Genomic DNA, 25704 nt, shown 5'->3' on the forward strand with positions numbered 1-25704 from the left:
TGGAAATATTTATATATAACTACATATGTATATATATTCGTTAATATTTGTGTGCTTTCATATGAATTAAATATCACGCACTTTTATTGTAGGTATGTAAATACTGACGCATATCAATGATTGCATACGCTTCTAAATATAAATGAGCTCACAAATTTGCCGGCCGACCGGCCTTTTCTCTGCACACTTTTTCTGTCGATTTTTGCTCTTTTGTCTGGCGCTTGTTTGGCAAAACTACTGTTTTTACTGTGTTTTTATATCAACAGCGACAAATTGGACGTTCATAAAAAGCTGAAATCTGTCAAAATTTATGCACAAAGCAATGTGGTCTAGAGATTTATACAAATAACTGTATATAAACATATTCAAGTGAACCTTATTAGGAAAGTGTAGACTAGGAGCAGAAGACGTCACACTTCGAATGCTTGTGTCAGAATTTTTTTTTGTTCTGAAATTAAATATTTTGTGAAAATTGGTTAAAATATGGAGGTCTTTATGAGTCTCAAAAATAACATATTCGAAAGCTAGCCTCATGCGAGTCGTCTAACTACCTCTATTAATGACATTAGTATCCAACAAGTAAGGAAGGGCTAAGTTCGGATGTAACCGAACATTTTATACTCTCGCAAAGTCAAATGGTATACTCGTTTGAGATTTCTTTGTGGATTGACTGATATTTTCGGTAGAAGGTCAACTATAGGCACTGGGGTCCACATATTTAGTAGTTAGGAATTAAAATATGGAGGTCTTTATGAGTCTCAAAAATAACATATTCGAAAGCTAGCCTCATGCGAGTCGTCCAACTACCGCTATTAATGACATTAGTATCCAACAAGTAAGGAAGGGCTAAGTTCGCATGTAACCGAACATTTTATACTCTCGCAAAGTCAAATGGTATACTCGTTTGAGATTTTTTTGTGGATTTACTGATATTTTCGGTGGAAGGGGGTCTACATATTTAGTACTTAGGGGCTTGAACAGTTTTGGTTCGATTTAAACAATTTTTGGTCACAAGGTGGCATACTTTAAACACAGCATTATTCACGCAAAGTTTCACCCCGATACAATCATTGTTGCTTGATTTGCATACTGGAAAGTGAAAGAATCAGATGGAATTTAAAATGGTGTTATATGGGAAATAGGCGTGGTTGTAATCCGATTTCGCCCATTTTCGCACTATAACATAGGAATAAGAAGATTAGAAGAAGAGAAGAACGTTATGTACCGAATTTTGTTGAAATTGGTTAAGCAGATGTCAAGATATGGGTTTTCACCTAAAAGTGGGCGGTGCCACGCCCACTGTCTAATTTTGAACGCGGTTTGTATCTTATTGCGGAGCTTAGTTTTGGCAATTTATTTGTTTTTGATTAATGGCGTTTTGTGGGCGTGGCAGTGGTCCAATTACGCCCATCTGCAATAGCAACCGTCTCACGGTACCAAGAAACATGTCTACCAAGTATATCTCAATTTTTACTCAAGTTAGAGCTTGCACGGACGGACGGACGTACGGACAGACAGTCACCCGGATTTCAACTCGTCTCTGCATCCTGATCATTTATATATACCTATAACCCTATATCTAACTCGATTAGTTTTAGGTGATACAAACAACCGTTAGGTGAACAAAACTATTATACTCTGTAGCAACAGGTTGCGAGAGTATAAAAAGATAGCAGCGGTTCTTAATTTCTCTTATGGATCGACTCAACACATTTTGGTTAATGTTTTAGTTATGAAGCGTTTCAAGATGCTAGACTTGTACAAAAATAACTGAATCTTTTGCAGAAATGAAATCGAGTAGAGGTCACAAAAGACATGCTAGACATGCAGCTGAGAAGCCTACATTCATCAAACCTCTTACTGATGACGAGTCAAAATGAGTCTAAGGGCCTTTATTCAGTTTGTTCGTGAAGCGTACTCGTTTTTCACTCAAAATCTGCCTCTCTTTAAAACTGCGGGGAAAACAAGGAGAAGGTTTTAAAACCATATACTTTTGAAAGCTGATTCCTGGATGAACAATACTAACACTTCATAAATCTTTTTTAATGCCTGTGTTAATATACTATCGCATAGCAACGTGAAATAGTTTTATTTATTTTAACATTTATGACTTTGACAAAGAGAACCGTTCTCAGGGGCTAAGTTATATTCGTTGGTCTTCTAGGTCGATTCCTTCGATATACAATAATTCTGTTAGTAAAAGAGAAAGAAAGTAGTGAATGAATTTTCTTCACTTGGTTTTGGAATTGGGGCAAACCTGTTTAATCAAGAAACATCTAAAGCGCTAATGGTGGCTCAGCTAAATTTAAAGGTTTAATCAAGAAAAAGATAAGGAGAGTATGGGAAGAAGAACTAGTAAGGAATTTTATTAATAACTCAGTACTCGCAAGTTTCTGGAAGTGGATACTGTGACTATGTCGAACTTCTTAGCACTTAGTTAGGTCATGTCTACTGAACAAAGAAGATTTACTCTACGCCGGAAAGAACGCAGTGAACCTTAGCAGATATTTTGAACTGTTGAATATTTTAGCTCGGCCAAAATCAATGAAAAGTAGAACATAATAAATCGAGTCTTCCATCTTCTATTCTATTCTTGGTTACATAAAATTCATTATCTCAAAAATAACTATAAGTTTTATAATTCTCGTGGCAATTGCGACTACAAAGTGAATATTAATTATAATTGAGGGAACACACCTCGTGACACTACCGGCAAAATTACAAAAAAAGCAACAAAACATTGTCTCACCACAATACATAGTAATCGACGTCAACGCCAGCGGCACAACACGAGCGTCCAAGCAGCGCAGCAACTTCGCTTCACAACCACGCGCTCGTACACGTTATCACTGTTGGCTGAGCTTCGTCTGAACATTTCGGCATCAAGTTGGCGCTGCGTTCGCGTTCGGCGTTGCTGTTATCGCTGTTGCTGTCGCATTAGCTCCAGCAGCTTTAATGCTTACCGCTACCGGCAGTTACGGCATTCCAGTGGCACACGCTCGGACAGTACGCCACGAGCCGCGCTAACGATTGGTTGTAAAAAATTTCAAGTGCGCAAAACACAGCAGTTTAAGTGAATTGTTTACAACAAGCATTTGAGGTGCGTTTAGGCAAAGTTGAAGTTTTTGTTGCGTAAAAATAAATATAATATTTTTGGAAAAATGCAAATTTTGATTTTTAATTATTGAAAATTTTTTATTGGTGAAAATTGGAAAAATATTTATTTTAAAAATTAAAGAAAAAATTTCGAAATCAAAAAGTTGAGTCGGACTGCTTACTTATAAATATATAAGCATATACAAATCAGTTTGAGAAATAATTTAGTGCAATTGGCTTAAGATGTTTTTATTTTGACTTAGAAAAACCCAAACGCAGCAGAAAAGTAATTCGAAACTTGTTTACTTTTGCTTGCACCAGTAGCTTCCAACAGTGCAACGCAACATTAGCAGCTGCTTCGATAAAACAGCTAATAAATTATTTTTAAGCTATTTGGCATTTAAGTGGATTTGAATGTTTTATGCGCAATAGCAATAACAACAACTAATGTAATTAAAAAAAAAACAGCAACAAAAATAAAAACAGAAAAAAATAACATACAAACTAGAAAAAATTAAAAAAATATAATTGTAGAAAAATTAAATACAATTTGCAGAAAAATACAGAAAAAACTAGATAAAGATATTTAACAACAACAACAATTAAGTTGTTGTGAATTAATATTTTCTCCGTTGGCGCAAAGGTAATCGTTCACCGCAGTTGAACGTTTTGTGTTTTGCGTCGGTATACTTTGTTGTTGTTGCCATACAAAAACCAATATAACGCCAACAACGATTAATGTACACAATTTTTTAAAAGCAATTTAAGTGAGAGTAAACTATATATTAAGTATACGCCCGGTTGAGAACAGACACATCTGCTTTTGCGGCGCATTTTTGTCAGACAAGCAAAAACAAAAATGTTATAAATAAACAAAAACTATACAAACACAAAAGAAATAAAACAATAACAACAAATAATAATAATAACTATTACAAATAACTGATATGTCGAATACCAGCGTTCTATCTTTGATTTCGCTCGATACCGAGGCTGTGACAGCGGCCGGCGATTTCGCCTGGAATGTCAGCTCGACTGCAGCGCCCAGCATTGTGGCTCAACCGTTGGCGCTCTATCACAATCGACGCCGCTTCTTATTCAGCGGCATTGTGCTGTTGCTCGGCGTTATTGGCAATTTATTGGCACTGATTATTTTGGCACGCAAAAAAGCAACAAAAAATAGCAAATACACGCTTATGCTGCGGTAAGTGCAACTACTTTCAGTTATGTGTGCATATATATATGTGTGTGTATGTGTTGTTGTTTGATTCGTTGACAGGGCAGTGAGCCTACTTTAGTCTATACTCGAATGCTCATTAAAGCGGCACTTAATTGGTTCAGCGACCGTTTGGCGTTGTGTGAGGTTCAAGGTGTCGCCACCAATGGTCACTGGTGTCTGCCGAGCTGTCAACGCGCGGTTTATTTGTACAGCATATGGAAACTTAGGAAATTTGTTTGCTGTACAAAACTAGAATGTAATGAAGCAGCAAAGAGTGGTGGGCGCATAAATTTGCTAAATTTTGTGCTTTTTCGGATTTTATTTTCCAAATGTGTAACTTCATTGTGTTCTTATATAAAATTAAGCATTAATTTTTATTTACTTTTCGATAAAACACGCTTTTTGATAAACAAAAAAAAAGTTTTCAATACATGGACTCGATTTGGATCAATCAGTTTGTATAGCAGCTACTTGTATGTGCTATTGTAGTCCGATATCGGCAATTCAGGCTCATAAGTCTTCTTGACGAGAAAAGGATGTGTGCAAAATTTCAGGTCGATCTCTCGAAACCTTAGGGTATATACAGATGTACAGACGAACATCGTTGAATCGACACAGCTCATTTCGCTGATCATTTATATATATACTTTATAAGCAAGCTAGATCTACCCTGTTCAGCGTATTAAAAAAACACATTTCGGTTCTGTTTGTGTAAGTAATAGAGAAAGTTCAGATTGTCATTCAGTCTCTTTAACGAACTCTTCAAAACTTATTTTAGAATTTTCAGTCAGGAAATAACGGGTTTTCTACAGTATTTAGTTCTTACGCCAAAAATAAAAGGTGTGACATCATAAGGAAATCGACCAGCTTAAGATATTTTAAATATCGAATGAATTGGAATAACATTTTTTTTTTTTTAAATCTGTATTACAATGCTGCTTTTTTTATCAATACTCGACAAAAGTTTTTAAGCCCTCTGGATGATAGGTATTCCAGTGCTTTACGAATATTTTTAGCAATTATAATGTGAGCTTTGTGTTGACTTGATAAATGTAAATTTACTCAAACAAAAGAATGAGAACCTTTTTAATGACTAAAATAACTTAGTTCTTAGAAATACAAAAACTCTTCACTCAAAAACTCATCTTTATATTATAGAACCTTATATAACCATAATTTTGCCTGGACAAAGCAATTTTGAACCCATCGGAATGCTCTGACTCCAATAGGGGTGACTTTGAACTTTGATTGGAGTTTTAAGTTTCGATAAAAGTAACTTTACTAAAAAGAAAGAGGAAGACTTTTTTCCTAACTAAATTTATATTTATTTCACTTACGAGTGTTGCCGTTAATTTTCCTTGCAGTTGATTAATACACTTTTCCATTAATTCGAATACATTTTTTCAAATGCAAATGGTATACATCCGAAATATGGATTAACTGCTGCTCCTTCATATAAAAATTGTTCGGTGCATTTCATTTGGTCCTCGATAAATGTTGTTTAATTTCTTTTTGCTAACGACGCGAAAAACTTGCCTGGCGATTTAAAACTCGTTGCTGTAATTTTTATTGAATTCCAATGACGGCTACGAAATCCTTGAATATGTTGCAAAAGTGCTTTGGGAATCTACTTTACCACGAACATAAGTATTTGAGTGACACAAAGCATTAGGTAAAGGTCGTGAAGTTAGTTCGGGTCATACTTGATCACATGTATTAGTAATTTTTCCACTTGTAGCCATTTCAAACATGACCATTAGACATTTTTCAAAGTGTTGCAAGACTGAAACTTTTTTTTTTACGTTTTAAATATCTATTCAAATTCGATATCTTTTTGTACACTTCTTAAATGAATTATACTTATATACCGACTTTGAAAACAGTCGAGAATAACGCGCTTTAAGTTTTGTTCGACGATGTCTCATTCTCACCGTATATAAAGTTACATTCTTGCACACCCACTGCCACAATATTGACTGACGATACAGCTGATTCACTAGTTTAATATTTTTCATTATTATCATCATCCGCTTATGAAGTAACACGTTTTAACCCTTGGGGAACAACACGCTACCACTGTGAGGTAATTATGTATTTACATGTTTATATATGCATACGTAGAGATTCCCGAAATTTTATTCGCTTAGCAATTAGCTTGAATTTGGCGCAGTCGCAACTAAAACAAAATAAAACAGCTAAGTTATGTCGTCTGCTTGCCTGAAGTTCAAAATGTCAGCACAGCGCATAAATAAAATAGCTTATCGCATTAAAATTTGGTGTCAAAGAAATTTGGAGTAAAAAGAAATGGCACAGTAATTAAAGCATTATTATATTTATAACTACTTATTGTTAGATTGTCTTTTTTTTTTTTGACTCAATTGCCAAATAAACTCTTTAAGATTAGTTAAAATTATTTGTCGTTCGAAACCGTTTTCTGTTGGTATTGAAAAAGACTTGCCGTGTTACTCAATGGCTCTCTGACTTAAATATATTTCGTTGTACCTTGAAAGACTTGAATATTAATATTTCTAAAAGTTACTTGACAGATATAAATTTTGTAGATACTTGCCTTGGTGAAACACTGAATGTAGCTGTTCTCTAAAACAACCGGCAAACAAAAGGTGTCTGACGTTGAGGAAAATCCAAGTTCAAAAATCACAAAAATTTACTACTACATAATATGACATGATAAATACAGATAGTGATCGGAGAACTAGTTAAAAGTTTGATTTTTGACAAAATAGCGATTTTGTAAAACAAAAAATTACACTTCGAAGTGGCTTAGAAATCAAAATTATTATCAAAAATTTTATTAATTCTATCATTGCCTGACATTTAAAAAATTACCTTTAAAATTTTAAGTCGATCGGTTCTGCCGTTGCCGAGAAATTTGTCTCACCGACTTTGGAAACAATCGAGAACAACACTTATCAAATTTTAGGATATGTGCATTCGATATACTTGTATGTGTATGCAAAACAAAAAATCGATTTTTCAATGTTTTCAATGCAATTTTTTTACACCATCGTTAAGGATCTGCGCAGTTGATTTAATGCAATAACATTTTACTAGTCATTAAGAGACCTTACTAACTGCCCTAAGTGGAGATTACTTTATATTATATATTATTATTTTTAAGTTAATTAAAGGCCCTTTACATTTTGAAGTAATTAAACTAAAGTACTTATGTCTTTATGTTATTTAAACCTAACTTGTTTTTTGTTAATTAAAGCCCCTTTGCACTTTGAAGTAATTAAACTTATGTACATATGTATTTATGTAATGTAAACCTAACTTGTTAAAATATTAACAAAATGCTGAGGAATTTATTACTAAAAAAAATAAATAATTTACTAGCCTATAATATTTTTAAAACAGCACCATAAAATAATTAATTTAATAAACAATAATATTTACAAATAATCATAATTACCTAATAGGCTATTATAAATAAATACTACTTTTGATAGACGTTTTTACAACAAACTATAAAAGTTTGATATTGTTATTAATAAAAATCTGTGCCTATAATATTTTAAAACTGCTACAGTCCAATTGCTTATGTAACACAAAAATAGTAAAAAAAAACGCTTATAAATGGCAAATATATTTAATAATAAGCGTTTTGGATTCGCCACTACTTTACACACTCGCTTTGTTGTTAAAAAATACAAATATATACAAATATGCATATGCCATACTCGTATATACTTATTCCTGCCATAAGTTCTGTTACAAGTTTGACCCGTTGTGAAAATGTAACTATAATATATATTTATATATATATATATATATATACAATATATATACAATATAACGATATCTATATATTGTATAAGGTACAAACTTCGTGGCAAACTTAATATACCCTGTTCAGGGTAAAACGAGTATATCTTGAGATTATGGTGGCAATAATTCTAAGTTTGAGGTTATATTTCTTATTCGCACGATCCATAAAAAATCATGCAGTAGTCTTCAATGGTTTCTCAAGGCTGCAATAAGAAAAATAAAACACATGAACAATATTTCAATACTTAACGCACAAGATAAAAAAGTTGTGTTACGCTACAGTTCTGAGAAAAAAATAACACATTTGAAACCAAACATGTCTATGTACATATATAAACACGTAAATTGGAAAGAATGAGCAATAAAATAAAAAAAGGAAGTTTTAGCGTTACATATATAAGGATGTGTTTATATACATATTATTGCGATATAAATATACACAATTTGACCGGAAATGACCAACAAGCAACTAAAGACTTAATGAAAGAAATACAAATCATCAGATAAATCCATTTGAGCAGTTGGCATGTCTGAAAAGGTTAAGATCAAAGACTAAGTAATATTTACTATGAAGCAATTATTCTGGGTTTCATTTGTTTGCGTAAAATATTGCATATATACACCATACATACACAGTCACAGGGGTATTATTTCTATAATTTACCAAAGATTTTTCGATTGTCTGAGATTGTGCAGGGATTTTAAGCCCTGCCAATATATTCAAATGTGGTAGCTATAAAAGCCAAATATTAAAGATTTATTTTAGTTTACCCTTTTGCTACAAATCCTGCATACTAAATTAATATTGATGTTAGAATTTTTGAGAATTTCGTATTACTTTTCTAAAGAATTCTCTAATACATGTTTTATTTTTAGCTTTAGGAGAGTTGAATAGTTACCATTTAACCGTATTGGATATTGGATGGATGCCATGTTATTTATATATGTTTTCATATTTGGTTAAAAGTATAGCCTAGCTAAGTCTAGTATAGCTATTAAGATGCGAGGAAATAATTTTAAAACAATTTAATCGAAAATAGTAAAAAAAAGTATTTCATTAAATCTCTCCCAACAAATAAAAGTCAACATGTTGCTACAGAGTATAAAAGTTTTGTTCAGCTAACGGTTGTTTTTATCACCTAAAACTAATCGATATAGATATAGAGTTATAAATATATATATATATATATACAAATGATCAGGGTTACGAGACAATACGAGGTCCGTCCGACATCCTGTAGATATTATATGTGTTAATGCCGGCGAAAAAATTATTCCAGACTTTTCTTACAGCATTTTAAAAACATTATGACAAGAAGATCTTGCAAAATTTTATTTAGGATGGGCTTAATTTGAAAACAGATTGCATCTACTTTTAGTTCAAGTTTCATAACTCGTAAACTACTCGATAGATTTGAACTAAATGTGATTCATAACATTCTAACTCCTTTCCCCTTATATAGTTTAAAGGTGCGCGAAATTGGTCTTCAACCATGCACACTTCCTATATGACGCCATTTTGAAAGTGTTAAAATGACTTGTCTTCACAATAGATGTATACCACAAAGATTTCAAAATAGAAATATAATAGTACGCCATATGTTCAACTACTCTTATTAAAACATGGTCAACACTGTTGGTTCTTTCCACAAACCTTTTAAACCGAATTTGGGAATCCCTGTCCTTCCTGTTGACATTAAACTATATATAATTATATAACTTTGGTAACTTTGGAAAAACTGGGTCCGTCTGTCAGGATGACGGCCAGAGAAGAATTTTCAAAAAACCGATTAATAGAATAAATTTTAATAATTTTTTTTAATACCTCACCCCGTAAAGTGTTATATCTACCCCAAAATTTTCAAAAAAACGAATTTTTCTTTTATATATATATATATATAATAGTATAGTACATACATGTATCGAATGTATATACATATTTTTGAAAATATTTTCCGAAAATTTTAAGTTGATGCGACAAAAAGCTTTGGAGATATGAGCGTATTTGTGAGAATAAATTTAGCTTAGTGTAATAGGCTCCCAAAACTTTAAACGCGTTTTTCTCGAAACGCTGCTTCAGAGTCTCGCTTATCGACTTTCTCCAAAACGGCGAAACTGTTCAATGTGAAAATTTACCACGATCTTCTTAAATATATTTTTCAGGTAATAATATAAGAAATACGATTTTTGAGCATTTTGGATTATACCTATATCAAATAAGCAGAAAAATTAACCGCCAGACACCTATACTCGGATGTACGCCTGGAGATTCCGTAGCTCATCAAGGGAATCCAAAATTTTTCATAATGAATCTTCGATTATTAAAGTACATAAAATATTGTAAATGCTCATTATTTGTACTTATACAATATATTAAATAAATTGCCTCTTAAAAAAATTTAAAAAAAAACAAATTTTTTCTGACTTGGAAATGTATATATTCCCTCAAGTCATTATTTACTTTGGGAAATTACTACAAATTATCAACTCAATTGTAAATGCATCATTATTGCCTCTCGAATCTTATGGAGGGCAATCTAATTTCAGTCAACATTTCAGAGAAAAAATAGTTTTGTACAATTTTCCTACAATTTTAATAGCATAAGAAACATTGACTCACAATTACAACTAAATTGAAAATACAAATCATTTACTAAACATAACTGTAACAGTAATAATTTTCTATGACATAGGAATTTCCACTCGCTGATATGCAATAGCGTTTCCATGTGGCTGATTACCAGTAATGAAAGAGTAATATATGAGTAATGACTTTATCATTCAAATAAATACATACACACATACATACATATAGACAAATGCGAAAACCCGCAATCATAGATCGTTGATAACATTGACACACTCCTTGAGGCTTTAGAGGTTAGCGGTAATCCAGTGAATTTCTAGAGAAAACCATTTGCCATACTCATTAATAAATTGCATACTTAAGTGCTAACATACAGACATAAATAAGTACAAACTATATTATCTGTCATCAGTTTGATGAAATTATTGCAACGACTTTAGATTTCCAATTGAAATGTCGCACTAAGCACGATTTCCCCCTTTCAACATTATATTAACGGTTGTGTTTCATTTGTTGCATTCATTCAGCATTGCAAAAACTTGTGAATTTTTGACATCATCGTTGTTGGTAGAATGCGGCCAGCATGTTTGTTTGTAAATATTAATTTTTAAAATTCTCAGAAAACCCCTAAGTATTAAAATTAATTGCATTCGCTCAAATTGCGAAGCGTTTATGTGCTGTCATATATGCCATTACCCACAACTGTTGTATTACGTTATTCTAATTGTAAAATGTGCAGGGAAAATATGTGGAAATACGTTGCATTTAAATAGTCGTATGTGCATTTTTTTTTATCCTAAACAGGGTATATTAAATTTGTCACGAAGTTTGAAACCCCCCAGATGGAAACGGCTAAGACCATAAAAGATGTATACACATATATGTAGTCGATTTAGTCCATTAATTTAGTATCATCCGTATAACCTTCAGTATTTGAGATGTCTATCTAACACACACTCGTTACTCCCCGAAACGCTGCTCATTTGTCGAAATAACCGATATCGGTCCACTATAACATATAGCTGCCATACAAACTGGCCGATCAAAATCAAGTTTTTGTATAGATAACTTTTTTATTTGACATGATATGATGATTTGATGAAATTTGACACGGATTATTGTCATGATTCAGATCAGGCCACTAAAGCATACAGCTGTCATACAAACAAGAATCAAGATAGAAAACTTTTTATACCATTTTCTGGTGTAAGAAACGCACTAGTGAAGGGTATTATAGTTAACTAATTTATATTGTTACTAGCAATTAGTGTACAGGTGCCTAACGGCATTATTGTTATGCGTGAAGAATAGCAAATTTATGAACATATTTATAATTGTAAGAAGAGGACTTTTTTTCGGCGTTTATTGCCAAAGCTTCATATTTGAAAATTGTTTCAAAATAATTTTATAATTTCAATTAATTATTTTAAGTTTTACTTGCTAAATTTTGAGCATTTAGGAATATGTTGAAATAGGATTGCCATAATTATTAAATTACCAAAACAAATTTTTAAAGAAATACAATAGTAAACAGTTAGTGTTATCTTGGAAACGCAGGGTCTTTGAAAAATGTATTCATTCGTTTTTTATAGTTAATTTTATCATCTACAATTTTCTTCTAAAGGCATTCTTTTATAGCGTTTCGTTGAAAATCGCGAAAAAAAATTGTTTGACCTTTGACCTTAAGTATTTTTTCCCACATATCGGAAAGTTGAGGAGTTTTTGTTTGGTTTTTAATCATGTTTTAAACATATTTACTAGAACGTCTATTTGGATCGGCCCGCAATAAAGAGAGCAAGCCTTACTTCGTGTTAATAAAATTCTTCATACAGCTCGAAATATTACTCACGAATTGAGAAATTATAGGAGGGCGGCTGTCCACAAATTTAGTCAGACTTTAGGAATTTTTATAACACATCCGCGGTATTCGTACTCAAAAATGTTTAAAAAATGTACGTGAAAATGCAAGTAAATTATAAAATTTAAAAATATTGAAATATTATTAAAATTAATTATTTTGCGAAGTTTCTCAACTTTTTAAAAATACCAAAATAGCTGATCAGCAAATATAAATTTGATTAAGTTGCCTTCTGTTTTAAGCATGAAACATTTCTTTCTACACAACATTTTAACAATTATTCAATTATTTATAAATATTTAAGATACGAATGCTAACAACAAGCTTTCCATAAGGGTTTTCCAAAATTTTTAATTTTGATATATTCAAATATAGTATATAATTTTAGTTGTATTTATTACATGCAATAAAAATAGCGTACATCTGAACTTGGTTGCTTCAAAATTTATTTTCTGGCTTTCTTAACATCAATCAGCTTGAAAGCATTAAAATCTTCATCTCTATAAAAAAAAAATATAATAAAAATTTTTCAGGTTTCCTAATTACTTTAACTTTTGTTTACATGACAAGTATATGGACATAATAAATATTATCTGTGCACCTAAGTAGGAAAGGGGAGTTATTACCGAGTTTGGAAATACTTCGCAATTCACTGTTAGAATATTAGAATATTACGTGTGGCCTGCGCGGTGCCCAGCGTGTGCATAACCGTAAATGAAATTGAACAAATGATATATCATTAATACTGTTGAATGTGCGGATTGAAAGTTGTAGCTGTTATGAGGCGTTCGATTTGATTTGACTGTGACAAAAGTGCTGTTTTGCAAATTTGTTAAATAAAACCATTTATATGATTGAGCACATTTTTGCTGGTGGCAGGAATTTTAATAACTTTCCTATTGTGTCGAATGAAATGAATACGTAATTTAAGTATGAGACATAATTTTCATTTATAACCTGAATAATATTTTTTAATTATATTTGCAAGTGCACAAAATGGCACTAACAGTTTTTTTTAATATTTATTTTTCTTTTGTTACCAAAATAATATTTCTTTAAATAATATTAAATAATTGGTAAGGAAAACTGTTTTATTGATTATATTTGAATTGTTCAAAAGTATTTCGACTTTTGTTTTGAATCTTTGTTGTTAAAATTTCTCAAAAAAAAAAAAAAATACAATGAAAATAAAAAATTTATTTGGATCAATTTAATTTGAGTCATAAAATTAAATGTTTTATTGTAAATAACACTACACGCAAGTATCATATATTATTTCATTTTTATATTTTTGAAAAATTTTTAAGTTAAATTTACGTTTCATTTTTATTAACAGTGTAATGATTTTTGTTTTTAACTTGATATATTATATGTTATATGTATATATACTACATATATTATATGGCATGAGGGAGCTAGGTTAGGTTAGGTTAGGTTAGCGGGTCGATCCTAAGAAGGATCACACTTGGACAGCTTAAACGCCAGTCCGTTGTGGTACCCAAAACTCCTATGAGCCGGATCAATAGACCGTTACATGTCGACAAAGCGCTTTGTGTCTATGACAAACTTGTTGAGACGGCCAATATCTGTTTCGGCCAGATCTTCTGGACCGCCAAAAGTATGATTGCCGAGATGTTTCAATCTCAACCTAGCAAAAGCCGGACAATGGAGGAGAAAGTGCCGGGATGTTTCCACTTCACCCTCCTCCATACAGCTTTGACAACTGCCATCGGGTAGTATTCTAAGCCGCACCGCATGAGTTAACATTGGACAGTGCCCAGTGAGAACTCCTACCATGGCGGCGAGGTGAACTTTGTTCTTTGTTCGCCGACCAGCGTCTGCTGAGCTCCTGCGAGGTCCATTGGTCCAGAGCGAGAATGCAAGACGTTAGTGGAGAACCAACTCGATCCCATTCCGATGTGAGCGGGGCAAGGGTACCCCCCCTGGCCAGCTCATCGGCCTTGCAATTCCCAGCGAATCCGCTGTGACCAGGCACCCAAACGAGCCTGATATTGAAGTAGCCTGATGCTAATTCTAGCGAGGACAGACACTCCTTGATTAGCTTTGATTGCACGGTTCGCGCACTCAGGGCTTGTATTGCCGCTCTGCTGTCGGAGTGAATGCTCACCTCTCTAAACGAAGCTACACTACGTAACAGTACTTCTACCGCCACCTTGATCGCGGCCACTTCCGCCTGAAAAACGCTACAGTGGTCCGGTAGCCTGAAGCAAAGATTGACGGAGAGCTCTTTACAGAAAACCCCCCCTCCAACTTTCCCTCCTAGCTTCGACCCATCCGTGAAAAAACTCACCGCGCCTCTTCTCCAGCGGCTTCTTCCCCTCCACATCTCCCTCGTCGGGATATGAGCAGAGAAAAAGCCGCCTCGAGAGGCCGCTGTGACGCAGTGATCCAAATTTTCAGGAATGCAGGTGAAGGAGGAGAGAATTGCGGCGTGTCCTTGTTCGGACCTCTTCACAAGCCATGCTTCTCTGAGCCTAATAGCACACCTCGCAGCAATGCACCTACCTGCAATGTCCACGGGTGCTATATTTAATATAGCGTTGAGAGCTATCGTTGGTGTGGTTCGCCGTGCACCGGAGATTCCGATGAGCGCCGCTCTTTGGACTCGCTCAAGCTTTTTAGCCAGGGTAGTCTTTTTGAGCGCCTTCCACCAGACGAACACACCATAGAACAGTATTGGCTTGACTACGGTTTCGTAGAGCCAGAACACCACCTGTGGTGAGAGTCCCCACCTTTTCCCTATAGCTCAACTGCAGCAGTATAAGGCGACCGATGCCTTCTTGACTCTCTCCTCGATGTTCGTCCTCCAAGAAAGCTTTCTATCCAGGATGAGCCCTAGGTATTTCACCTTATCAACAGGTTGAAGACGTGAACCCCCGAAGGAGGGGAGAGGCACATTTGGGATCTTATACCTCTTAGTGAATAAAACCATTTCGGTTTTACTTGGGTTGACGGCTAGGCCGCTTCTGTTTGCCCAGTTGGATACCACGTTTAGGTACCCTTCGGTGAGCTCATAGACGGTATTCAGGAATTTACCTTTAACCATAAGAACCACATCATCAGCATAGGCTATCACTCGACAGCCTTGCTCCTCGAGTTCTATAAGTAGGTCGTTTACCACCAAGATCCAGAGCAGAGGGGAGAGTACTCCTCCTTGCGGAGTTCCCCTATTTACCTTTCTGGTTGACTTGGCACTACCCCACTCCGCTACGACAGTTCTGTCGCAAAGAAGACTGAAAATGAGGTGTTTGAGGTTCGATTCCACTTCAAACTTTTCGAGGGCATTAACCACTGCCTCTGGCCGCACATTATTGAAGGCCCCCTCGATGTCGAGAAAGGTGCCCACTGCAAAATCCTTTTGCAATAGCGCTGTCTCCAGCCATGACACTACATCATACAAAGCAGTGTCGGAATTGAAGGGCTTAAAAGATGATGATAAATGAGGGAGCTAATCTGATACGAATTTATCTGCTTCCAAAACTTTAGGTCAAATATTTGTAAGATTGCCAACATTTAATCAGCTGACTTCATAAATTTATAATATTTCTTCAAAAAACTTTGGAAGTGAAATCTTTAATCTTCATAATTTTTAGTTTCTTTCGCAGTTAAAATAGGTGGCAACACTTTACTGAAAAAATTTATTGTAATAAAAAATAAAAAACTATACGGTTGAGATTAAAATTTATTTTAAAAAATTAAAAAGTATATTTTAATTAATTTTTTTTTTAAATTAATTACCAACATATTCATATCTTATTGAATTATTCAACAGTAGTGATATATAGTTGACATACATATGTATTAGGGGGGAGCGAAAAAATTTTTTTTTTGCTTAGCTTGAGGGTAAGATTTGTAAATTATAAAAAAACAAAATTCTTTGTAACAGTTTTTTTATAAAAAAAATTTTTTTTGGCCTATAGAGGCGGCTCAGTTTTAAAGTAAATTTCCGAGTTAAAATTTTTATTTCGTAAAAAAATTTTGATAAGTGTTCTAGAAGCTGTGGAGAGGCGTTTTTTTTGGCCAACTAAAAGTTATCAACTTAAAAACAATTTTTGTGATCATTATTGGAGTTTCAAGAAAAGTCTTAGACGATATGCTTTCCCTAAGCGTTAAAACAAATAGTTAAAAACCGTCACATTCTCTAATTTTTGTATAAATGTAAAGAGTTTAAATCAAAAATAATTTTTTCTTGTCCAGAAATTTACTTTAAAAATGGCCCTCTAGATGTTAAAAAAAAATTTTTTTTTGTCCAAAAATTTTCTTTTTTTATAATCTACAGATTTTATTTTTTTCGCTCCACCCTAACGTATATACAACATATAAGCGTATAGATAACATAGTTAACTAAAAAATAATAATAATAAAAATCGATTAAGCTGAGTTAAACGAATACTCAGAAAATGTGCACAATCCTACAATATGTAAGACCACTATCTATTCCCCACGCGACATAAGCATGCCAAAGACCTTTAAAAATTCCTAGAATTACAAATGTAAATCCAACATGCTTGCACTTATCACAATGCGCTTTGTAAATCGCAAATAAAAACACTTTAAATCGACTGTACTTTTTCTCTTTTCCTAAAATAGCTTATATACTTATTTTATGTTTGTTATTTTATTAGAGGAATTTATTGTTTGTAAAGTGCTATCATTAGCAAACAAAGGCGAAAGTGCTTAAGTTGATTTGTGGGAATTATTGACCAGTTTTTGTTACGGTAAATCTTCAACGGAAGACTGGGTATTTATACATAATTTCAATTGTATTTTTTATCGCAGATAACTGCATTCTTATGTGCTAAAAGTATTTTATAAACACCTGAAACAAAAGCTAATTCGTTTAAAGCAAACACACGTATGTGCGTCGTATGAGCAACCTTCAGTTGGCTTCGCTTTCTTCCAATGAACTCTGCCTAAATTATGTTGTCTTCTGTCTTTATGGTTTCGCTTTGCAGCTGTTGACATTATTTTTGATTTCGAAATACATGCGCTGTCTAGTTTATCCAATACCTTAGGGCAAGTCAATTGTTCGCTTCGCTGCTTAAGTTCATCATACGCAGTGGCTGGCTTGTATGCTGAATTATTTATGTTCCAAATAGTGCACGTGTTTGTATGAACTTGGGAGTTGGAATTTTCTGTAATTGCTTTTAAACGTATAGGTGTAAAGATTTTAGAATTAAAAAAAAAGTATTAAATAAAAAATCTATCAAATAATCAAAAAACGTATATAATGTTAATGAAATGGTTAAGGTTTCTAATTGTTTGCTTGTTTTTAGGAAATAAATATTTTTATAAACAACTTCTAACACAATAACACTGTTTTCTAATGTACATAGTAGTTGTTTATACTCACCGCAAAAGTACTCCCATAAACAGCACTGTTGGCACACAAAGTGTTCATTATATTCACATTCTTCTTTTTTATAATTCAAATAATGGAAAAAAATATTTTTCATTGAATCAGACGCAGAAATTGCTCTCTAATTTATGTCGCAAATTTCAGCCACGGGATTTACAAGATTTTTTATTGTGTGTGATTTTTGAGCAAATTTTCAGTAATGCAAGGACCGTTGTTTTTTTATTTAAAGAACTTTAAACATAATATTTTTGTGAAAAATACATAGACAACTCCTTGTAAAGAAAGGCAACTCTTCGCTCATGCCGGAAATGTTACCTTCATCTCTTTCAACCTTCTTCCAAAATATTCTAACTCAATGCAACTGCAGTCAGTGCTTTAATTTACATATAAAAAGAGTAAAGAAATGAAGTGTTGCCTACCTTTAGGCGGATTTTTAATATTTGTCAAAGTCGCACATCTAAAACAATAAATTAGGTTTAGAATGTCAAAATAGAATATTTGATATTACTTATTTTCAAACTTAACTAAAAATTCAGTACAGTTATATTATTTCCTTATATAATTTATGTGATGATTTATGGAACAAACATCATCAGCTACGTACGTAGATAGGTGCTGCGCTTGATCTCACTTTCAATAAAAGCTCAAAAAGGCTGTCCAAACTTAGCGATTCGGTAGCTAAACGAATCTTTGAAAACAATGCTGCCAAGGAAACTTCTCTCATAAAATACAACCAACCCACTGAAGTTTTCGAATTAGACGAAAAATAATTTGAAGAATCCGTCCAAAAATTGTAATGAGACAAACAAAGTTTAGAAAATTTAAGTGAACAGTGGTCAAAGAAACAGGTGTTCTCATTTCCACTAAAAGAAATTTTTGCATGATTCCACGGAGAACCAAAATAAACCTACAAAATAACAGAATCCTACTTTTTTCAACATTTTGAGGAACAAATTAATATACATAAGTGTCAATCTGCACATGTTTATGATATTATTGAATATATATTTTTGAAGAAGGCTGCCACTTATTTACAACAAAAAAAAAAAACAATTTAATAAAATTGTAAAATATATATTATAATATAATATGGATATCCAATTTAAATATTTTTATTTAAATTTTTTATATTGTATTGTGAGACCTTGATAAATGTCCTTGTATGGATAACTTTTTTATTTGACGAGATATATTCAGTACACTTGGCATGGACTATTTTCCAAGATGTTGACTTCACTTATTTTTTCACCTTGAGTGCGGTGTTATCTTCACTTTTACTATTGCACTACTTTTAGTGAAAAACTTTTTAATTAATTTTTTAAACGTTAGTATTATATAATATATTTTTTGATAATACTTTATAATATAAAAAGTTCACTTTCTTATATTTGTGGTTTTAAATAATTTATAATACACTTCCAATTTATAATTTCACTTTTATTTTATGCGACGAAAATCACTCTACGGGAACGTTTTAATATAGAACCTTATAGGTCATGGATGAAATCGAAAAGAGTGCCCATCCCGGTCTGACTGGTCCCTTTTGATCATTCGGGTGGTGGAAAAAACGGTGGTTGCAGTGCGGGTGTATAGTGTAGGTGTATAATGTGGTTGGTTAATTGTATATGGTTGTGTTGGTGAGTGATATGGTGTGCTGTAGGTGGTGTATGATATTGCATTGTGTTATGTTGTATGGTATGATGTTGTACGGTGGTTGTGAGCTTAGTTGTAAAAACGTCGCGGGATTAGAAGTAGCATGAACACAAGGCAACGGTTAATCTCCTAAGTAATAGTTCAGATCAAGTCACTATAGCATAAAGCTGCGAATCAAATTCTTGTGAGAAATATTCTGTATTTGAAATTGTATTATAGCTTCAGTGCAAAGTTAAAGATTTTTCTTGTTTTTAAATAGAATTATATATTTGACTGACGCAACATAAGCCACCCAAGTAAAAAATTAACTTTTTAACTTCCCGCTAAGAAAATGGAAAATTTTCTAAAAATCGGGAAGATATTGGTTTCACCCCATTTTGCAAAAATCGAGTTCTCAACAGATCTCGACGTTCTGAGGGTCGAGGAAGCTTCCCCGAACATTTCTACGATGATGTCCGTATGTCTGTATGTATGTGTGGATGTATGTGACCCTCTTATAACTATTAAACTGCTCAACCGATTTGAATAAACTAAACGGCATTCCAAAGGGTTTCATTGCACTTGAATTTCGTGTAAGTTTGGACCCAATCGGACCAGTAGATTTCGAGAAATCCAAACGACTTGACCGATCGACACCAAAAACTAATCAGTTCTAACCTTGAAGAAACACATCGTTTGCCGCAAACCGGGTCGAAATCGGTTGATTTACTTGCTAGATATCGAAAACGAAAAATTTCGAAGAGCTCAAAAGCAGTGAAAAAAGCGAAATTTGAACGTTAGCGTATGAAATTAGAGGGAAGTTGCAGGGATGGCCCTTGAGGCCAACCGTTTTCCACATTTTTTTTTATCGAATCAACGACTTCTCGTTAACACCATCTGACGTGTTATTAAATTCACACTAAACACAATCAAACTTAATTCTAATAAAATTCGTAATATCCTCCAGAGCAAATTCTTATATATGCGTCCATATTTCTAAATGCGAAAATTTCTTAAAATAAACAACGCCATCATCACACTTAACATTTAATCATTTATGACTTCTGGATTTTCTGCATAACCACACAGCAAATAAACAAATACAATATTGTGAGTCAAACGACGACAGCTTACATTAATTGTTAAGGGATTTTATATACTCTCGTATATATTTGTTTATGCTTTTTTTTTTTTGCCTCTTCAAACACATTCTTGTCATAATTAGCAATAAACGAATAAGTACTTCGTGAAAACCTAGTGCAAACTGCAAAATGAAATGCAAATAAATATACATACATATAACATACATACTTACATACAAATTAAAATACATACATAATGACATTTCTGCCTTAAGTAGAACAAATACTTAATAAAACGCAGCGTAAATAATGATCAATGAGTTCTACACTTTTATCGTATTCGCAACTACCAAGTGTGTGTATACATATAAACATATATAATACATATTTATGTTTAAAGCTATAATTGTTGGTTGTGCAAGCACTCATATATACATACATACATATTTGTTTTTGAAATTAACGCGAAATCTATTTTTAATCCAAATAAACTTGTTCTTGCACTTACTGATTTTGCTTAGTTTAAGTACTTAATGCAAACTTTTGTAAGTATGACTGTGTGTCAAAGTATAATTCCACATAAATATTATATTTTACAGTTTCTTTGCAAGCATTTGAACAAACTTTTAAACTACATTGTGGTTATCGAAAGGAATTCATCAGACTGGAGTACTAATCATTACAGTTTTGTTTAGAAATCACTTTCGCTATTCTTAAAACAAAAATTCATTTTTCTAAATAAATATAACGAATGTAAATATATTTAAGAATATTCTCCGAAAAATTGAAGTTGATCAAACAAATAGTTTCGGGGATATGAACAAATTTCTTAACTTAACATTGTGTGATCGGCTACCAAGACTTTAAACGCGATTTATCCGAACTGTCCGTACCGATCAACAATAAATTTTCTCACGTCCTTCTTAAATATATTAGTCAGGTAATGACTGAAGGAATACAATTTCTGAAAATTAGTTTGATTTTCAAGCCCCTCTGAATTTTTTCACAAAAACGGGAGCCGTCACTTTGTCTTAAATCAAAACTTTGACTAGTCCTCCGAATCATTACTTGTATTCATCTCTAGTAAAAAAAAAATGTTTTAGTTTTTGGATTTGAAATAATTTCAAGCAGAAAGTTTTTGGGAAGTCCTCCTGGAGATCAGATACCGGACCAAAAAAACCAACATTTTAAAAAATGAATCGCCGATTTTTAAAGTGCTGGAAATCTGTAAATATTTATTATTTTTATACTAACTTATTCATTAAATAAAACGTCTCTTAAAAAAAAAAAAAAACACTCACAAAAAACGCGTCAGTTTTTACTTGAAAGTGTATATAACGCCTTAATATGTTTTGTTAAGTTATACTGTTATTATATTATACAGTTATACTGGCCGGCTGTTGCGCCACACATAGACCTATTAGTCCTTAGTAATACCAGGTGGAGGTTCAGTTTAAATTGAGCTGAAATATTCGTCATACAGTACGTCAACGGTTTTTGCGAACTTTAAGAGCGCCCTGGTATATAATTTTGATACTTCATCTAGTCCCTTGAACTGTGAAGCTTTTACATATCTAAGAAGAGTTCTAGATAAGGCTGGACAAAAGCATAGGAGTTGTGCCAACGTTTCTCTCATGCCGCTTTTCAGCAGCCACTACATCTAAATTCTCTGGCGTAAAGTGGTGTGAGATCAGAGCCTTAATTGCACCCGACGTCTTTATATTTTTTCCTGCGTTGTTAGTTAGTCAATAGTTTGTCAGCTTTCAATATAAGAACAAAAATATTCAACATATCGCTTCTTCATTAATTAAAAAAAAAATAAAATTAAATAACAAAGCCTTTTGCAACAAACCTCAAGGTCCAACTTTTTCTTAATTTTTGACCTTCTATCTCATAGCATCCCTCAAAGTACTCCTAGTCGGTCCTTTTTCAATTATACTCTCTTTGTGCAATTCAAAGCTTTTTCTTCTCCTTCTTTGGTTTTACATTTTCAGAGTCGCAGCTTTAATATGTCGAAATTATTTTTATATTTTTATTATTTTTATATCTATATATATTTATATTTTTTCGTCAAACCCCTCTTCTTTGTTGTGTCGATAGGGTTCGACGGTGAAACTCAGAGTAATTGATTGCTGGAAGTTAATCTATGAGCTTGTAGTGATTCGTTTTTCGAAAATCATCATTAGCTGAAAATACTATTGCCCATTCCCAAACTATGGTTCAAGGAAATCTCACTTATTTTAACCCAAATTATACCCTTATTCATTACTATTAAAGCTTGACTCGCATGTTTTTGACTTAAAACGAGCTATTTCATTATGAAGCCTCGACTTGTTTCTGTGATACTTACAGATACAGTTAATATATGCCTTTCTAAGTCCACTTCATAATCTCCATTTTTTTATAAGTTAACGATGCAGCCAAATAGCTTACTATGTTGATACTTTAAGTTGGGTTTTGTACATATATCATGGTGTATTAAGTTATGCTATGTTCTGATTCGTTGTGTTATGTTTTGCTAGGTTATCTTATAAAATTTTGTATTATAATAAGCTATGTCAGCTCTTCTTATGTTATGATGAGTTATGTTATGTTATTTTATGCTGTGCTAAGTCAAGTTATTAAGTTTTGGTTTATTATGTATGTTATTCTATGTAATATTATGCTTTGTTATATTACGTTATGTTATGATTGGTTGGGTTATGTTTTGCGAGTTCTGTTATGTCATTTTATGTTATTTTTATTATGCTATCTTATGTTAAATTATGTTACGTAAAACTTTTACTAAACAGAAAAAAGCGAAATACTGTTTGTTAGATATTAGTTAATATCAATAATTAAGCCGCATCAGTATTAAATATGATAGAGCCATTAATGCATAACTTCCGCGGCGCTACAGAAATATGCAAATGTTTGTGAATTTTATCAAAAAATATGCACATTCTACAAATACCTATATGAGAAACAATAAATAAAATTCATACGAGATTTATATATACTTGTAGTACAATATACGTACATAATGAAGCTATCAATCGAAGAGGCAAAGCAGTTAACAAAGTGATTATACACATAAAGCGTGATAAAAATGAGCTGTGCACCACTTACACGTACAAGCGAGCTTGTATTATTAAATTTATTCCATAGGAAAAAAACGCAGATATTCTTTCTAGTATGAAATATTCCAAAAATCCATATCGTATTCGCAAAAGCCATAGCTGGAGTATTTGATAAACAAAGCCTATAAAAAACTTATTTGCCGACAATCGATTTCAATACGAACATTTCCCTATAATGTTTCCGCATAAACAAGCGATCAATTATAGTTTTGTGGTTAAACATATGGGGCATTTAAATTTCTTCTCAAAACCACTTTTTCGATTAAACAAACGTCAGAACTAACGTCATACATAACGAATTTCGCCTACACTACAGGTTAAATGGCAATTGTAATTGTGTGTTAAGGGTGTTTTTTTTTTTTGTTAAAGGTGAGAAATTTTTATTTCAAATGGCATACGGAAAATATAATGAAATGTACAATTGGCATAGAATGATATTGAAGCGATTTATTGTCATTGTTCGCCCTAATGGTTAGTCGCGAGTCGGATCGAAGTTTAGGAAGAAGGTTGGCGACTTACTTCTGTCGAAAGCTCTTCATCTGGATCTCCATTTGTTCAGCAGTTGAAGTTGCCTTAAGGAAGGCGTTGCGGAAATTTTTGACACTTTTCTTTGACTATCCAGATTTCACAAAAGTTTGAGTGAAATTCCTTCGATGTACAAAGCATTTCGAATCGAAAGAATGTTAGCCGTCTCAACAGATTTGTTATAGGCATTTCATCGACACATGAGGGTCTATTCATTCATTCCTAAAAGGTTTTTCGTCAAAAAGGACCGATGTTTCGACTGTCCAAGTATGCCAATGCTACGATCAACACCGAAAGCTAACAAACCTTAATTTAAACATAACCTCAAAGTCTGTAACTTCATTGGAAACTTGAAGAGACACTCTTTATATTTATAAATATTTGTTATATGTACCAAGCATAGGACATACTACATATGTATTTCACGTTTTTAGTTCATTCACTCGTAACTATTAATTAACGAAATTGCCACTCGTTAATGCGTGTTTGATTCCATGCCAAAATAACGGAAAATTTGCGATGCTATTAAGTAGGTTTAATATATCTAGTTTGGGTTTGTGGGCGTTATACGCTGTTAAACGGCTTCAGCGTGTACAAATATCTGTGATTAAATGGATATCAATATGTACAATCTGTCAAATATGTAATGGTATATAAAGTCAAAACTTTGACAGTTTAGAACGGCAGTCCGTTGTGGTAACTAAGAACTACTATACATATTTTCTTCGCACAAATACTGTTGAAGGGTATACAAAAATTAAGTGTATTTTTTCTTTTGCTGAAATTCAACGTACCATCAATTTTGTGCCTGACTGTTAATAAGCACTTACGCTTTATTTGGATATTTAAGCATGTCGGCTAACAAACCGACATAATAACGGTAACACCAACTACGCCTGTGTTTAAGCAGTAGCTATCAAGTGTGTGCTTCAGTGTTCATTAAATTGTTGGTTTTTGCGAATATTTATAGCACTTTATTTCAAGCCAAATTTATTGAGCTTTTAGTCCTTTTGACTTTTTTATCTATCACTTGTTGATTGTTTGTCGGTCAAATATTTATCATTTTTGTTATTGTGTAGTTTCAACATGTGCGTGCCAAGGGTGATTAAGCAATTTTTTTGTTGGAATAAACGTCGTATACACACATATATATTGCAAACAGATCAACTAATCAAGATTAGTACTTAGTTAACTTTTTCTCTGATCGTTTGGCACTCTTGTTCGAATATTTTACTTAATTTATAATTTCGAAAAGATGGCAACGATTTTAAAAAAAATACACTAATTTCATAGAGACTCTGTTTTCTTTGCGTTTCGCAAATATTTTGAAATATTTTAATTTTTTTCAAAAGGTGGCAACTTGCTTTCAAATTAAATTCAAATACTTTTCGTAAAATTTTCTCATAAACACTCGTTG

The 25704-nt window shown here is 32.8% G+C and overlaps 1 protein-coding gene across 4 annotated transcripts in view; it reads left to right on the forward strand.

Moving 5' to 3' along the window:
- Nucleotides 1-2985: 2985 nt before the first annotated feature.
- The window catches only part of LOC106617021 (prostaglandin D2 receptor), a 30697-nt gene continuing 7978 nt past the window's right edge, over nucleotides 2986-25704 (forward strand). The window contains exons 1-2 of one of the 4 annotated variants that reach the window (XM_014233982.3): nucleotides 2986-3100; nucleotides 3856-4300. In XM_014233982.3, coding sequence (XP_014089457.1) covers nucleotides 4044-4300 — 257 coding nt within the window. In that variant the 5' untranslated portion in view covers nucleotides 2986-3100; nucleotides 3856-4043. Of the gene's footprint in view, nucleotides 4301-25704 lie in introns of all 4 variants that reach the window. The other 3 variants (XM_036359322.2, XM_036359323.2, XM_070111196.1) reach the window with 3 other exon arrangements.

Source organism: Bactrocera oleae, chromosome 6, assembly GCF_042242935.1.
Source record: "Bactrocera oleae isolate idBacOlea1 chromosome 6, idBacOlea1, whole genome shotgun sequence".
Lineage (NCBI taxonomy): Eukaryota > Metazoa > Arthropoda > Insecta > Diptera > Tephritidae > Bactrocera > Bactrocera oleae.